The sequence below is a fragment of the Natator depressus genome, chromosome 1, assembly GCF_965152275.1.
Source record: "Natator depressus isolate rNatDep1 chromosome 1, rNatDep2.hap1, whole genome shotgun sequence".
NCBI lineage: Eukaryota > Metazoa > Chordata > Testudines > Cheloniidae > Natator > Natator depressus.
In genome coordinates this window covers 134401197-134417646 of record NC_134234.1, presented here as the reverse complement: position 1 = coordinate 134417646, position 16450 = coordinate 134401197, and the positions used below count along the sequence as shown (strand labels likewise).

The window sequence follows — 16450 nt, the reverse complement described above, 5'->3', positions numbered from 1 at the left end:
CGGGAGCAGCAAATCAGGGCAGTTTTGCGAGGGAGTCCTCCAGGCAAATGAGGAGATTACATAACCCTGGGGGTGAGTTTGTCATCTGTTAGTTTGTTGTTGTGTGCTTGTTTGCTTGCCCTGTGCCTGCTTAATTGAAGTTTGTAATGTGCTCTGTTTGGGGGGCTGTGTGCTGAGCCTTGCAACCTCCTAGGCAAGGATGAGAGCTCCCTAAAGAGGCTCTAGCCTGCCATCCTTTGATCCTTAATCCCTTTTTGATCCCTTGACAAGGGGGCAGGGCTAACTCAGGGAGAACAAGGGTATAAAATACTAACTAAGTGACCAGAGGAGCTAGCAAAGAGGAGCAGCAAACAGGGAAGTTTTGTGAGAGAGTTCAGAGGTGGAGCATGAGAGCCAGATACACTTAATAAACATTCTACAAACTTAAGCCAATAGTCCCCCCCACCCTGCCCAAAACAAACACACACACACACACACACACACACAGATAGAGAACAACCTAACAACCCTGCAAGAGTAAAAATAATGCAGGCAGAAGTCCAGCAGCAGGATGGGGTTATCCAGTTTATTGCACTGAATGCAGTATGTAAGATTACCTGCCTTGTGGGCAGGTGGCATGTGTGTGCAAGCAGCTCATGGCCCTCAGAGACTGAATAAAGGCTCTTGAGACTAGAGTGGCTGAACTGAAGGAGCTAAGGGAGACAGAGAGGTACATAAATGAGACTTTCCAGGACCCAGTAGAACGGTCCAATCCCCAATCTGACGGCCTCTGTGCTGTTGAGGAGGGTGAAACTCTCAGGGAAGGAGAACATCCAACTGGAGTGGAGGGAAACAATCGCATAGTTGGAACCTTCCTTCCATATGATGTCATGGTGTCCTAAGGATACCTCTCGCAGGGAGGGGATCCCTGTTGTTAGGAAGAGACAGGGAATAGTAATCAGTGATTCAATTATTACAAATATAAATAGTTTGGTTTGTGATAACAGGGAGAACTGCATGGTGAATTGCCTGCCGGGTGCGAAGGTGATAGAATTCTTGAGACATCTAGACAGATGTATATGCCATGCTGGGGAAGATCCAGTCATCATGGTACATATAGGTACCAATAGCATAGGGAAAGGTAGGAAAGAGGTCCTGGAAGCCAAATTTGGATTGCTAGATAAGAGATTGAAGTCCAGGACCTCCATGGTAGCATTCTCTAAAATGGTTTCAGTTCCACATGGAGGGCTAGGTAGACAGGCAGAACTGGAGGGGTCTCAATGCATGGATGAGATGATGGTGTTCAGAGCAGGGATTTAGGTTTATTAGGAACTCGGGAAACTTTTGGGAAAGGGGGAGTCTATACAGGAAGGATGGGCTCCACCTAAGCCAAAACAGAACCAGCTTGCTGGCATGTAAAATTAAAAAGGTTGTAGAGGAATTTTTAAACTAAGGGCTAGGGGAAAGCTGACAGATGTGGAGGAGCACACAATTCAGACAGACACATCCCTTAGAGAATGATTTATTAAAGGGGATACTCTATATCCTAGTAAAAAGGAGAGGACAAACATCGATAAACACAGGTAGGAACCAAAGTCAAATGAGAGAGTCCCATTCAGTTATATCACATGAAGGTGGACAACTAAATACTGACAAATGTTATAAGTGTTTGTATACAAATACAAGAAGGCAGCTGTGGCTCCAAGAAGAGAGAAGGAAGTTGCCACAAGTTGGAGAGCCAGAGACCCCAGGGAGGGGTGGCCTTGAAGCCAGGGACAAGGTATTGACATAAGACTGCCTTCTGCTTGTTTGTCAACCTTTGTTATAAAAGAGTAAAGCTCCTTAACTTAGACTGGGCGTGGCAGCCCATGCTTCTAGCTGGGGAGCAGCAGTAGACCCTGGTGATGGGGATTCAACTATCCCCATATTGACTGGGTACATGTCGCCTCAGAATGGGATGCAGAGATAGTTTCTAGACACCATAAATGACTCCTTGGAGCAGCTAGTCCTGGACCAACGAGGGGAGAGGAAATTCTTGATTTAGTCCTAAGTGGAGCACAGGATCTGGTCCAAAAGGAGAATATCGCTGAACCACTTGGCAATAGCAACCATAATGTAATTAAATTTAACACCTCTGTCGGGAGGAAAATACCAAAGAAACCCACACAGTAGGATTTAACTTTGAAAAGGGGAACTACACAAAAATGAGGCGGCTAGTTAAATGGAAATTAAAAGGAACAGTCACAAGAGTGAAATGCCTGAAAACTGCATGGAAATTTTTTTTAAAACAATAATAGAAGCTCATATTAAAAAATTTTTAAAAAATTACAAATTAAAAAAAAAACAGTAAGAGGACCCAAAAATGCCACCATGACTAAATAACAGAGTAAAAGAGGCAGTTAAAGACAAAAAGACATCTTTTAAAAACTGGAATTCAAATCTTACTGAGGAAAACGGAAAGGAACATAAACTTTGGCAAATCCAGCGTAAAAGTGTAAATAGAAAGGTTAAAAAAGAATTTGAAGAGTAACTAGCAAAAGACAAACTAACAGCAACTTTTTAAAGTATATCAGAAGCCGGAAACCTGCCAAACTCTCAGTGGGGCAACTGAATGATCGAGATGCTAAAGGAGCACTCAAGGAAAATAAGACCATTGTGGAGAACTAAATGAATTATTTGCATCAGACTTCACTGAAGAGGATGTGAGGGAGTTTCCCACACCTGAGCCTTTTTCGGTGACAAATCTCAGGAACTATCCCAGTTTGAGGTGTCAGTAGAGGAGTTTTTCGAACAAACTGATAAATTAAATAGTAATAAGTCATCAGGACCAGATGGTATTCACCCAAGTGGTCTGAAGGAACTCAAACATGAAATTACAGAACTATTAACTGTGGTATGTAACCTATTGCTTAAATCAGCATCTGTACAAGATGACTGATGAATAGCTAATGTGACGCTGATTTTTAAAAAAGGATCCTGGCTATTACAGGCCAGCAAGCCTAACTTCAGTACCAGGCAAATTGGTTGAAACTACAGAATTATCAGACACATAGATGAACACAATACATTGGCAAAGAGTCAACATGCCTTTTGTATAGGGAAATCATGCCTCACCAATCTACTAGAATTCTTTGAGGGCATCAACAAACATGAGAACAAGGGTGATCCAATGGGTATAGTGTACTTGAACTTTCAGAAAGTCTTTGACAAGATCTCTCAACAAATCTTCCAAGAAATGTAAGCAGTCATGGGATAAGAGGGAAGGTCTCTCATGAATCAGTAACTGGTTAAAAGATAGGAAACAAAGGGTAGAAATAAATGGTCTGTTTTCAGATAAGAGAGAAGAAAATAGCAGGGTCCCCCAAGAATCTGTACTGGGATCAATGCTATTCAACATATTCATAAATGATTTGGGAAAAGGCATACACAATGAGGTGGCAAAAGTTTGCAGACGATACAAAATTGTCAAGATAGTTAAGTCCAAAGCTGATTGCGAAGAGTTAACAAAGGGAACTCACAAAACTGGGTGACTGGGCAAGAAAATGGCAGATGAAACTCAATTTTGATAAATAAAAAGTAATGCGTATTGGAAAATGTAATCCCAACTATGCTTATAAAATGATAGGGTCTAAATTATCTATTACCACTCAAGAAAGATCTTGGAGTCATCAATGGACATTAGCCATGATGGTCAGGGATGCAACCCCATGGTCTCTGGGTGTCCCTAACCCTCGACTGCCAGAAGATGGGACTGGATGACAGGGGATGGATCATCGATAAGTGTGGAGGTTACTTACTGTAACTGGAGGTTCTTTGAGATGTGTAGTCCCTATCTATACTCCACAGTGGGGTATGCATGCTCACCAAATGCCCAAGTTCATAAATTCTTCAAAGCAGTGTCCGTTGGCCCACACATACACAGGAGTTTTCCTCATGCTCCCAGCCAAGAGTATAAGAGGCAGTGCAGGTCGATGCCTCTCCAGTTCCCTTTTACCGCAAATCCAACAGGATCTGAAGCAGAGGGGATGGAGGGCGGGTAGTGGAATACAGATAGGGACAACATATCTTGAAGAACCTCCAGTTACCATAAGTAACCTCCATTTCTTTTTCAAGAGCTGGTCCCTATGTGTATTTCTCACATGGGTGATTGGCAAGGAGTGTTCAGACTGGAGGTGGATGCGAGGAAGTTGGTAGCAAAAATTCTTGCAATACTGCTGATCCCACTGCTGCCAAGGCATGAACTAGGGTATAGTGTATCACAAACATGGGCACAGAACTCCAGGTGGCCACTCTGCAGATGTCCTGCAGCAGAACGTTTGATCGGGATGCCATGGAGGCAGCTTGTGCTTGCATAGAATGAGCTGTGACAGCTCCAGGGAGAGGAAGTTTTGCTATCTTGTAGCACTGTAAAATGCATCCCCAAACCCACTTAGAAATCCTCTGGGAGGATATGGCTTGCCCACACCGTCTCGCTGCTATGGTGATTAAAAAGTCTTGGTGATTTCCTAATGGGTTTGGTTCTTTGCAGGTGGAATGCCAGGGCATGCCGAACATCAAAGGAGTGAAGTCTCTTGTCTTCAGAGGAAGAGTGGGGTTTCAGACGAAAATGCAGATAAGTGTATTGTTTGATACAGAACTCAGAAACAATCTCAGGGAGAAACTTGAGGTGAAGTCAGACAGAAAACTTTTCTTGTGAAACACTGTATACGGAGGATCAGCCATGGTAGCTCTGAGCTCCGTGATCTCCCTGTACAAAGTGACAGCCACTAAGAATGCTACATTCTTCATGCACAGGTGGGACATGGCACACATTGTCAGGGCTCTGAAAGGCAGACCTGTGAGTGTTGACTAGACAAGGTTAAGGTCCCATTGAGATGTAGGTTTAAGCACTGGTGGGTAGGTCCTGATGAGATCTTTCATAAATCATATTGTAGCAGGGTGAGTAAAGATGGAACATCCTTCCACCAGAGGGAGGAAGGCACTAATCGCTACTAGGTTTACTCACAGCGACCTAATAGAAAGACCTGAAGTTTTCAGGGACAGAAGATCGTCTAGGACAACCAGAATGCTTAAGGTATCTGTAGAACATTGGTGGAGTTGTGCCCAGGTCAAAAAGCATCTCCATTTGGCCAGATAGTAGGTTCTAATAGAATCCTTTCTACTTTGGTTAAGGATCTTCTGAATGGGGGCCAAGCATGAGCATTCTATTTCTGACTCCATCCAAACACCAGGCCATGAATTGGAATGAGCCCAGATTGGGATGTTAGGAGATCTGGGAATGGGCAGATTCTGACTGGTGAGTGGGAAGACATTGTTGGAAGTTCCATGAACCAGAACTGTCTGGGCCAGTAGGGAGCTAGAAGAATGATGTTGGCTCTGTCACGATGTATCTTCCCCAGGACTTGTGGAAGTAGGGGAATGGAAGAAAAGGCACATCTGAGGATGTTCATCCAAGACAGCAGACAAGCATTGCCCTTGGAGTTGTAACCAATGCCTCCTCTGGAACAATATAAGCACAACTTTATGAAAAGAGAATTCAATAGTGGAGTAACTCACTGTGGAAATATACAGGGGGGAGGGTCTCCCTGGCACAGATTGGGAGGGGCCTCAGCTTTCTCCATCAGGTGCTTTCATAGGTTAAGCTCCCGGGTTTCTTGAGTTCTGGGTGGGAAGGAGCAACAGATACTGCATTTTGCAGAGATATGCACCTCACCAACACAGTACAGGCACCACTGATGTTTGTTACTAATGGAGAAGGAGCAAGGGCAGAATATGCAATGCTTGAATCCCAGGACTCTGTGCATAGTCCTGGAGCCAGGGAGGGATTCTCCAACTGGGGGAAAAGAAATACTTTAAATACCAATTACTAAGCCAAGGTATATAACTAGTTACACATGTTTTCTTTCTTTGCATGTTACACAACAGAGTGAAGGAGGACACAATTCCAACTCAGGCCATGCAGTGGTAAGAAGGAACAGGAGAGGCATCGACCCACACTGCCTCTTATCTCCTTGGTTGGGAGCACAAGGAGAGCTACTGGGCATGTGTGAGCCAATGAACACTGCTTTGAAGAATTACTGGACTCAGGTTCCTGGTGTGGAATACACACAGGGACCAGCACTCAAAGAAGAATGTCCTGTTCTGTTCATTCCCTCTGAAGCATCTGGCACCAGCCACTATTGAAAAACAAGATACTGGGATAGATGAACCATTGGTCCGACCCAGTATGGCTGTTCTTATGTTCTTAAGTGTATATATAAATACATAAACACATTATATATCCATACACATTAAATATATATGTCAATTGCATGTGTTTTCTAAGGCAATCGGAACACATCAAGATGTTAGCTGAGTGAGTAATTCCAGTGCATCAATCTCCATTGCATGAAATATTTAAATCTATGCAGGATATTTAGCAATTTAATATGATCAAAATAAAACAATTTAAATAGAATTTTATCAGAAAATCACTGTCTCCTTCTTTGATATCAAAGATCTTGGGTTTTGCTTTGACATTTGTTTTTCGAAAATTCCCTCTGTAGTTTAAGTGGCAGCAGCAGACCAATATTCCATAGCAACAGTCAAATGCACTGATATTGCTTAATTAAATCACTGATTCTGAATAAAGACAACACACCATAATGACAGTGATCACTTTCAGTCCATGGAACTCCCATTGGCCTCACTGGTATATTGGAAGAGAACCCTAAATTAAAGAGTCATGGGCATGAAACATAAGCCCCCACCAGTGCAGACTATAGCAGGTATACAGGAATTTAAACAGAAATAGAAAAGAGGATGTTTCTTGCATAGCTATGGTAAATAGGTTTATCCATTAAAACAGAAGATGACCTGTGCATGCCAACAGACTGAGGCTGGGTAGCATTCCCTTTACTGTGTTTCACACAAAGGATAAAACAATTGTTTATGAATAGTTTGTCCTTATAGACAGCCAAATTCTTCACTCAGATATGCACACAACTTCCTCAACTCAGTTGGAAGTATTTCAGGGCAGAATATTGTTCCTGATATTTATCCTCATACTGGTGTTCCCCCTAACGCTCACAGGCAATGGTAGCATATATGTACTGAGGATGACTATTTGGTCATGTCCCCAGACTGACAGATCATTGGCCAGGGCCAGCCACCTGCTTCTCAAAGGAGAATCCTGCCTAGTTGCAATGTGGATGCGCTAGCAGGAGGGTAAGCTGCATCCTTTTGCTCCTTTGACGCACCCAGTCAAGACACCACAGGATTTTGCCATTTGTTGGTTTTGTCCCTTGTGGATCTTGAATGGTATGACAAACACCCAGTTTTTTAAAACTCATTTTGTCTGGTCTTAGGAGGGACGTTGCTGCTAGCCACTGAAGTCTGGCCATAGCTCTCCAGTTTCATAGCCAACGTTGCATGGTGAGGTTTTCAATTTTTATCTGTTATATTTTACAGGAGTTTTTAAAAAGGTATTTATTTTAAATTGGCATTTTTTGGTTCATGTTGAGTCATTTGCATACACTGCTTCCTCTTAGCCCATCAAGAAATGACAGTATCGTGTTAACTGTGGCTCCATTCATTCCCCTTCCCTTGTCACATAATGCTTCTCTTTCTCTTGTTAAATGCTTATGTAATTTATTTCAGGTACTTGCAGTGGACAAACAAGTAAGCAATGGATTCAAACATAAGGGAAAATCTGACACTTGGTGCCAAGGAGCTAAAGTGCATAAGCCATTTCCTGTAACAGTTGTGAGGCTAATTTTTAGTCCATGTTTATTATCCGATTTAAACCCACTGACTAAGCACAAAAATGAGATGGCACAATTATAACAACAAGCTACTCTTTCACAACTACAGCCATTACATGCCCAAACTTCCTCCCTCTTCACAAGATTTGAGTGAGTTTCACATGCACTCTTGCCCCAGAAACAACAGCTTTGGGGTAAGATACCACACAATATATTGCAATAGCAGCACTACACTATCGGATGAAAAAGGAAAGTGCACTGCTGATGGACCCCTAAATGTAAGTGCACACAAAAATGGAAAGATTCTTTAACAAATCATGACTTAAAGGAAAACAGCTAGATGTAACTATAGCTATGAACATGAAGTTTAACAGCATCACTGTAACCAACACTGTTAACTTCTTCTATGCCAAAATAGAATGTACCCTCAGAGACAATGGGGCCAAATCCTCCCCACCGCCTGCCACACAGAGACCCCTCTCCCCCATTCCACTTGCTTAATGATGCCCCACAGCTCAAAGCAGGCAGATAACTATCTTAGTCAGCCAGATGGGGAGGCCCTTGGCATAACTGGATCTAGACCGTCATCCTCTCCTGCAGAGGCACGTGCAGGATCGGTCCCAAGGCATGCAATAACAACACTAAAATACTATTCCGTTTTGAGGATGTTGCATAAAATCCTTACTATAAAATTCCAGCAAAATGGAAAGGTGAATTACCACATAGGGCTGGATTTTTCAGGGAAGCTGAGGAGGGTTGTTAGAGAGTGACTCTGAGTCACTGACAGAGCCCGGTGCTTTGTTAATCCTCATGATCCCTTAAGGAATTAAGCCGAAGAGAGTGGAGTAAAGCTGAAGGGAGATGGTGCTTGTGGGCTGGTGAGAACATTACGCTCAACAGCTATCATGAGCCACTGGCTGTGAGAAAAATAGATTCACCAAAGCTCGTGCAGGGAGATGCATGTTACTTCCCACTGCACCAGCTAATTCTCCCGTGCCCCAAAGGGGAATTGTCTTGTGAGGTCAGCATGTCAAAGAAGTCCTCTCTCAGAATTTCCACTTAGGGAGCAGCTTCAGATTACAGGCAGGATTCCATGGCATAGACTACTGAGAAGATGTGTTAATACATCTTCTGGTCACCCAGACCACCTTCCCTTCTTGTCCAGCATTTCCCACTTGTTGGGCTGTCTTTGTCATCCATGTCCCCCCCCACACCCTCCCAGCAAAAGCCACTGGATCCCTGCCTCTGAATTCAGGTCAACGCAGCCAGGCTGAATATGATCAACTGTTTCATGAGAACCATTCAGAGCAGGTATGCCAGTGGTTAGTCCCTCACAGCTTCACCTACTCATATTTTCCTTTAGCTGCAACTATTAAGCACACTGGAGCGAGCTGCTCCTGGCTGGCAATAGGAGTAATTGAAAATCCTAAAATAAATCTAGGGCATTCACTGAATTGCATATAAGCACCTATGCCCATTGAACCAGATCCTGAACTTGTGTAAATCAGTATAGCTCCTCTGAAATGAATGGAGCTGGGTCAATTTACATGAGCTGAGAATCTTACCTCCACTCCCTTTCATGCCCATTGTCCCTCTTCACCTGTGGTCTTTTCAGTGTGGATGTAGAGATTTGCTCACTTTGGTGAGGGCTGTGTTCATTTTTTCCTACTTTGTTAAACCTCAGTGTACAGGTACTGAGCAAACAGTGGAGATGAAATCCTTGCCCCATTGAAGACAATGAGAGTTTTGTCATTGACTTTGACAGGGCTAGGATTTCACCCAGCTCAATACTGACATTTTGGTTGGCTCTTTACGCTGCTTTCAGCAGTGCTCAGCAGCCTGCAGGATTGAACGATAGTGAGAATCCATTGCAAACTTCTGCTGAAAGACTGTCAGATGTGTTCATTCTGACTGCATTTGGTGTGAAGGATAGACTAGTATAGCTGAAAAATGGTTTTTCACATTTGATTTGCTGTAGTGTGTGTTTACATTTTAAGTTTGTTTGTAGACTATAGAGTTGTAACAAATTAAAAAATAATTAAAATAACTTTAAAGGTCAACAAATGCAAGGAGATTCTAATTTTAGGCTGTCTGTCACCCCCATGACCCATGTTGTGATTAAGTTGTTGAGATGCATGGCCATCATGCCATTGCATGTGCTTTTGCACATCATGTTGAGTCAGCCTGAGGTAAACAGGTGGTAATCCATGCCAGAACACTGCAACACTACTTCATTATCTCTTGCTCTTATCTACCAGAAAGCATATCCTTGGCTATCATATTATGGCACAGATGCCCTCTTCCATTACTACAGCTATTCCTAAAAAAAATGAAGTAAGTTAAAGAGAAAGTGCCCCTCTCCACTTAGAGTTTCTTTGTTTTTGTAATTTAAGACAGGATGTTGATATTATGTTAGCGAACTGTGTGTGCAGGACAACTTGCAATTATTATCTTTTAGAAACAAGGTTCTCCCGACAAGGTAGCTAAAAGAGAGAAACATCAGCTTGAGTGATAGCACCTGATCCAATGCTGACTTGAGACAATGGAAGGATTCCCATTGACTTAAATCAGAACTGGATTGGGCCTTTAAATATTTAAACTTAAATATGGATTAACATTCATTTCACTGTCCTTTGTTAAGCTATTAGGACCTTCAAATTAAGTACCGGGTAAATGCAAGATAAAGTGCAGGCCACCTAGGGGTATGTCTACACTGCATTTAAACACCCTCAGCTGGCCTGTGTCCACTGACTTGGGCTCACAGTGCTCAAGCTAAGGGGTTGTTTAATTGTGGTGTAGATGTTTGGGCTTGTGCTGGAGCCCAAAGTCTGGGACCCTGCAAGGGGGGATGGTCCCACCGCCTGTTTTGCAAAAATTGGGGATTGGTCCTGCTTTGAGCAGGGGGTTGGACTAGATGACCTCCTGAGGTCCCTTCCAACCCTGATATTCTATGATAAACAATATCTAAAGTACTTTGGTTCACAGTTTCTTTTGTAAAATGCAGTTAATAATATTTACCTGTTCCATAACCATATGCAAAGTCAAATAATAGACCTATTTTTAAGAGACTTTTCTTGTAAACACCTTTGTGGGTTAAATTAATGAATATATTGTTTTCAAATATACAATGTAATCAATAATGTAATAATTTGACATTTTAATACATTTCTGCTACTTTGAATGTTGCTATTGTATGGATGGTTCCGATCACAAAAGCAAAGTAAAATAGATCAGTAAAATCTTAGAAACTGAAATATATTTTGTAACATGATCATAATATTGAACTCAGAACAATAACACCTTTATAATATCCAGATTCATAACAGAAATTCACTATGATCCTCCCCACAAGCCATCTGCCTTTTTATTTATTCATGTATTTATTTTAAGGGGAAATTATGCAAAAACTAGAAAGACAATGCTTTCTACTTGTACTTTTTGGAAAATTTTAATGAGATCTGGACATTGGCCAAAATTGTGTTTTTCAGCTAACTAACTGGAACCTGGGATATATAGTAAATAGGCCAACAACACTGCTTATGGTTATTCAGGGTTTTCACTGGTGGTGTGAAGTTCAAAACTCCATGCATAGCATCTTCACTCTGGTTCACCAAACATGATGGCTTTGTAGAGAGGATGGGACAACAAAAAAGAATGAGATGTAACCTGTTAGATCCTTCACAGAAAAATTCAGAAGAAGGGAAGTTGTGCAAATATCGAAGTTGAATTTCTGATTTAAAAATGCTACAAAGTGAAATTCTGCTCTGAAAAATGACTTTGTGAAAACAGCATTGGGGGAGGGGTTCTGTGTTTATTGACATCCAAGGCTTAACTATGCCTTGCAGGCACAGCCCTCCTTTGGAACCAGTGGGGAGCCACTACCTCCCTGGGGGAACATTGGAAGTAACTCATATCAAGCACTTTGGAATGGAACAGCATCCCCACTTTTACTGGATGTAGCTTATTATCTCCTACGCAGCCAGTCAGCTCTGCTTACCAGTGCATTGAAGGAGAGAGTCACAGGCCTCTCTGCTCCCACCCTTCTACCTTGGAGGTGCTACATGTCCCCCAGGAAAAAGGGAAGAAACAATCTATGAACCATTGTGTATACAGACTGCTATTGTGTCTGGTCTTATGTATACAAGGTGTAGCATGGGATGGCTTCTTGCACTCTCCTCCCCAACTACACTCCCATGGAATGGCCAGGCAGAATCTGTCCTTAACAATTATTTATCTGTTCAGTTCAGGACAAATTTGGCCTTCCTTTACACCCTGTCAGACTTCACTGAAGTCCATGTGACTGCATGGGGTGTGAGTGAGAGCAGAAAATGGTTTGGGGTTGTTGTTTTTACTATAACAACACAGCCCCTGCTACAGGAAAGCACTTAAGCACATGCTAAATGTTAAACACATGCTTAAATGCCATTGATGTCAATGCCTAAGTGCTTTCCTGAACTGGGGCCACAGTTTGTCTGCCAGTTTCATCAGCTTTACTTGGAATCTGGAAGTCACACTAGCTTCTTTCTGGCTCATGCATCATAAACAGTAAAAAAGATTCCACATTACAAATTCAGCAGTTTTCACAGGAGGGACTGAAGGCAGAAAATGGTTCTTGATTTGAAATTTAATTAACATTGCTGTCACTGATGTGTGAGCTCCCTCTCTCATACTAGTAGCATCCACTGGCTGAACAATATTTTTTCACACCAACAGTTTTCATTGCAGGGTTAATAGGAGTAAAAAGAAGTAAAAAAAAAAAAAGTCACCAAAGCCAACAGATATGCATCTGAAATACACACACAGGGGAGCAGAGCTATTGAGGAAGAGAGTACATTTTCACATAGTCACTTTTCAAAAAATAACTTCACTTTGAGCCTAGATTTCTTTGTAAAAAAAAAAAGGCAGTTTGGTCGAACTGTAGAGCTCTTGAGCCATTCTAAACGCTTAAGAGAAAACTTGATCTCCCCTGTTCTTGTCTGGGGACCAAATCCTGAACTCACTGGCATGGATGCTGAGAGGACAAAAGCAGCGAAAACACTGCTTATCCACTGACTAGTGGCCACAGTTGTGGAAGCCTCAGCATCTGCAGCCTCACATGTGCTGATGCTAAGATGCTTATGGCAATTCTCCACACAGCAATGAAAATGGTGTGAGAATAGGGCAGGGCAGGGAGTGTCCAAGCAAAAGCACAAATCTAGGTAACCCTAAATCAGCATAGGAAAGGAGAATTGGGCTATGTCCACTATCCTACCCCATAGCCAGTAATGGCTGGAAAAAGCCTACTATGTGGGTACCCTGGCCCCTAATTCCCTCATCTCCTTCAGAGTTTTACGTGAGTGCAGCCCTTTTACTTGGGCTTTGCTTGAGAGTTCAGGATTTAGCCCTGTATGTCTAGAAACTTCAGAAATCAGCAAATCCAATTTTATTTAGTAAGGGAACCTGGAACACTCTTCTGTTTATTGTTTAGATCAGCAACTAGAGAGATTTACAGAAGAGACTTCTAGCAAAACCAAAACCTGGATCCTTTACAAATATTTAATATATGGCTAAATTCCAAAAGAAGGCTCCATCTAAAGCACCAAGGGCCTGATTCTCCACTGTGCTTCTCCAGTTTTATGCCAATGAAATAATTGGTTTCAATGGAATGATTGTTCTGCAAAAGTGGAATAGTGGAAAGGAGAATCAGGCCACAGATGTAAAGTTAACAAAACCCATAATATGTCAAGAAGACTTCCAATTAGTTGATCAATAGACATAGAGAAACTTACCTTTAAAATTTGGTCTGATTCTTGCATCATACCCTGATGTCCTTCCCATCAATTTGTCCAAAAAATCTGAAGGAGACAGGGTCTGTGAAGGGGATTTTCCAGATCTGGAATCATGTTCTTTACAGAAAGCCGCCCTAAATAAATTATTAGCCACCATTAGCGATGATTCAGCTCTCATTGCCTTTATGTTTAGGGAGGAAATTATAATACTCTTTAAAAAAATCTTCATCAACATTGATTGTATTAATGAATAGATGGGTAGAAAATGGATCAGAAAACTTTATTTTAGAAGTGAAAATAAGTTTCAAGTAAAAGAAATATATCTGTGCATCACAATTTGCTCTATAGAATACATAAGACTATAAAAAGAAAATTGTTAAAACTGTAGGATTTTAAATAGATGTCTTCAACTTATCTGATTATTTAAAGCATTCTCCTGTGGACTTTGATCTCCCAGTTCATGTTATTGTCAGAGTTACATGTATGCTACTGAAACCAGTTTTCACTTTAAGCTAGTCCTAAAGTGGCTTCAAACTTCCATACAATGATTGGCAAAACTCATCACAAAACAGTGAAAATTGTTGACTTTGTTAATATCCAAAACAAAACAAAAACATAGGAGCAGCAATAGTCTTTACAGATTCCATCTAAGTTGGTTTTAAATGGTGTTAATTAGAGACCCAGTTCTTTACCAGCTGTATGTTTTTTTTCCCAGAAAAGGGAAGCAAACACATCTGATTTTAATCTTCTACCCACAGCAAGCAATGACAATAGTCCTTTCCCCCATGTTTACCATCAATTTGTATTTATATCCAGACTTTTTTGAATAGGTCTGTGTCTTGAGGTTTTAACATTAAGTTAATAGTACCACCATGCCTTTGTAGCTTTGTAGATACAGCATATTAGATATTTCAGAGGAAGGGAATCTCAGATGGTTGTTCCCTAAGCACTTGAACAAATTTGGACTGCAGGGACATGGATTCTATCATAACCATTATTTAATCAGTGAGTTTAAAATATGACTAATTCTTTTGGTTCCTAAATTATCTGTTTTATATTTTAATATAATCTCTGAGAGGTATCAGAAGTAATCCTATCACAATGTCTTCTACAGTATTGGTGTATTTAAATATTTGCCCAAAAGACATCATTCACTTTGAGCAGTATTTCTTGTTACTATTTTTTATCATCAGTGTGTGAGTACCTCTCTGTAAACAGCCAAACATGATGATCTGAAATCTAAAGGAAATAAATACTATTTCCCCCCACTAAAATATTTAATTGTTAGAATACTATGTTGTCTTCAACGTTTGTGATATTATCACCATATTTTGCAAGTTCCATTTTTCTGACAATGACATGGTACTGCTTTGATATTTTAACAAAGGTTATTCCCCACTTAGCTGGTAAAATGTAATACACAATAATAAAAAGTGGATAGCCATTCAGTATACTTATTTGGAATGACCTAACACAAATCACTTGTGTTTCCACTTGGAACCACCATGCTGAGTGATGTGGTCATCCCAAACTTGCAAATATAAATAATATTTCACTCTGTCACTGTACACACACACACTTTTTATATGTATGTATACACACACACACACACACAAACATATTACATTAATAAAACTCAGGTGAACCATTGCTTTGACAAATAACCTTCCAATGTCTTTTTGGAATGGTAAGGAAAACTCAATAACTGAAGCAATATCTCCTCCCTTCTTTGAAATTTCAAGAACATTCCTATATACTGCTGCTTGAAGTAAGGAGTGTAAAGGAATTATTGATTCGTTCAAGGTCTTCCCAGATTCAGAGGGCTGGTTCTCTAGATACAAATAACCACATCCCTGACAAAACTGGTTGTATCATTCCCACAGCTTGGGAGGAAAAAAACAAGGCAACCTACTAAATAACTTCCAGTGGGAGTGGAGAGAGTAAATTGCTTTCCAAAAGGAAAAAAACGATGAAAATGTTGTTCAGCTATGTAGACGTTATTAATATGTTATTAAAACGTGTCTTTAAATCAGAGAAGTGGAAAATGTATTGCACAAACTTGGGATTTTTTGTGTGTTACCAAGCAACGGGGCTCTTCCAGTGTAAAAGGTATTGCCTATATAAAATTAATATGAAGCACTTTCAGACGTAGCAAATAAACTAGGTTAATGTAACGTGGTTGCTTATAGCTATGTTTTCCACACCTTTTGGTAAATATCAGCATACAGTTATTTCACCTACCTGAAATGGTTTGTCTCTAAGAAAAATGCAAACAAGGCTATCAAAATTTTCACTAGCTGCCCGTTCATTCCTCCTGTTTTGTGTGATGATTATGGAAAATATCCCAGAAACGATTCCAGAGAGAAGCAGGGGCAAGTACCTTGTGCTGTCTAGATTCCCAAATCCAGCAATAATTTGATTTTCTTGAAAATCAAAAAGAGGAGATCTGGATGTCTACAAATTGGGGGTAAAAAATAAGAAGTGCCAGTCCTCGGAATCATGGTCAGGTCAAACCCAGGCTCATCCCCAGCAGCCAATACAAAACAGACAAAGCATCAGAACTGGTGGTTCCCCCGGCTGCTTTTACGGAATGATGAAAAAAATAAAATAAAAATTGCCCTGCTATCTTAAGAACATCATGCAAAAGGAAATCGCTGGCGCGCTGGAGAGCTGTCTGCTGTGGGTTTGTTTGATTTCCCTTTTGCTTTGGAAATCAGTATCTATGAGTCGTCGTGGGGCTGTTTCTTTTCTTTTTCTCCCCCCCCCCCCGCCCCTTTCCCCCCTCCGGGGCAGCGAGTTGTAAATATTGCTGTGGAATGATTGGTGTGGGCTGCAGAAAAAGCTACGCTCCTGTGCCGGAATGAGAGAGACGGGAGCTCACCCTGCCTATAAATTTCAGCACTTGGACAGCTCCGAGCCCCGCTTGTGCGCATGCATCTTTCTCCGGCGGGGGGGCAGCAA

At 41.3% G+C, this 16450-nt stretch overlaps 1 protein-coding gene across 4 annotated transcripts in view; it reads right to left on the bottom strand.

The window, feature by feature from the left end:
* Window positions 1–16239, bottom strand: part of GLRA2 (glycine receptor alpha 2) — a 155978-nt gene extending 139739 nt beyond the window's left edge. For 3 of the 4 annotated variants that reach the window (XM_074967157.1, XM_074967162.1, XM_074967153.1), the window contains exons 1-2: window positions 15731–16239; window positions 13490–13623 (exon numbers count right to left, since the gene is read on the bottom strand). In XM_074967157.1, the coding sequence (XP_074823258.1) occupies window positions 13490–13623; window positions 15731–15798 (202 nt within the window). In that variant the 5' untranslated portion in view covers window positions 15799–16239. Of the gene's footprint in view, window positions 1–13489; window positions 13624–15730 lie in introns of those variants that run through there. The other variant, XM_074967173.1, reaches the window with a different exon arrangement.
* Between the last annotated feature and the right edge of the window lie 211 nt (window positions 16240–16450).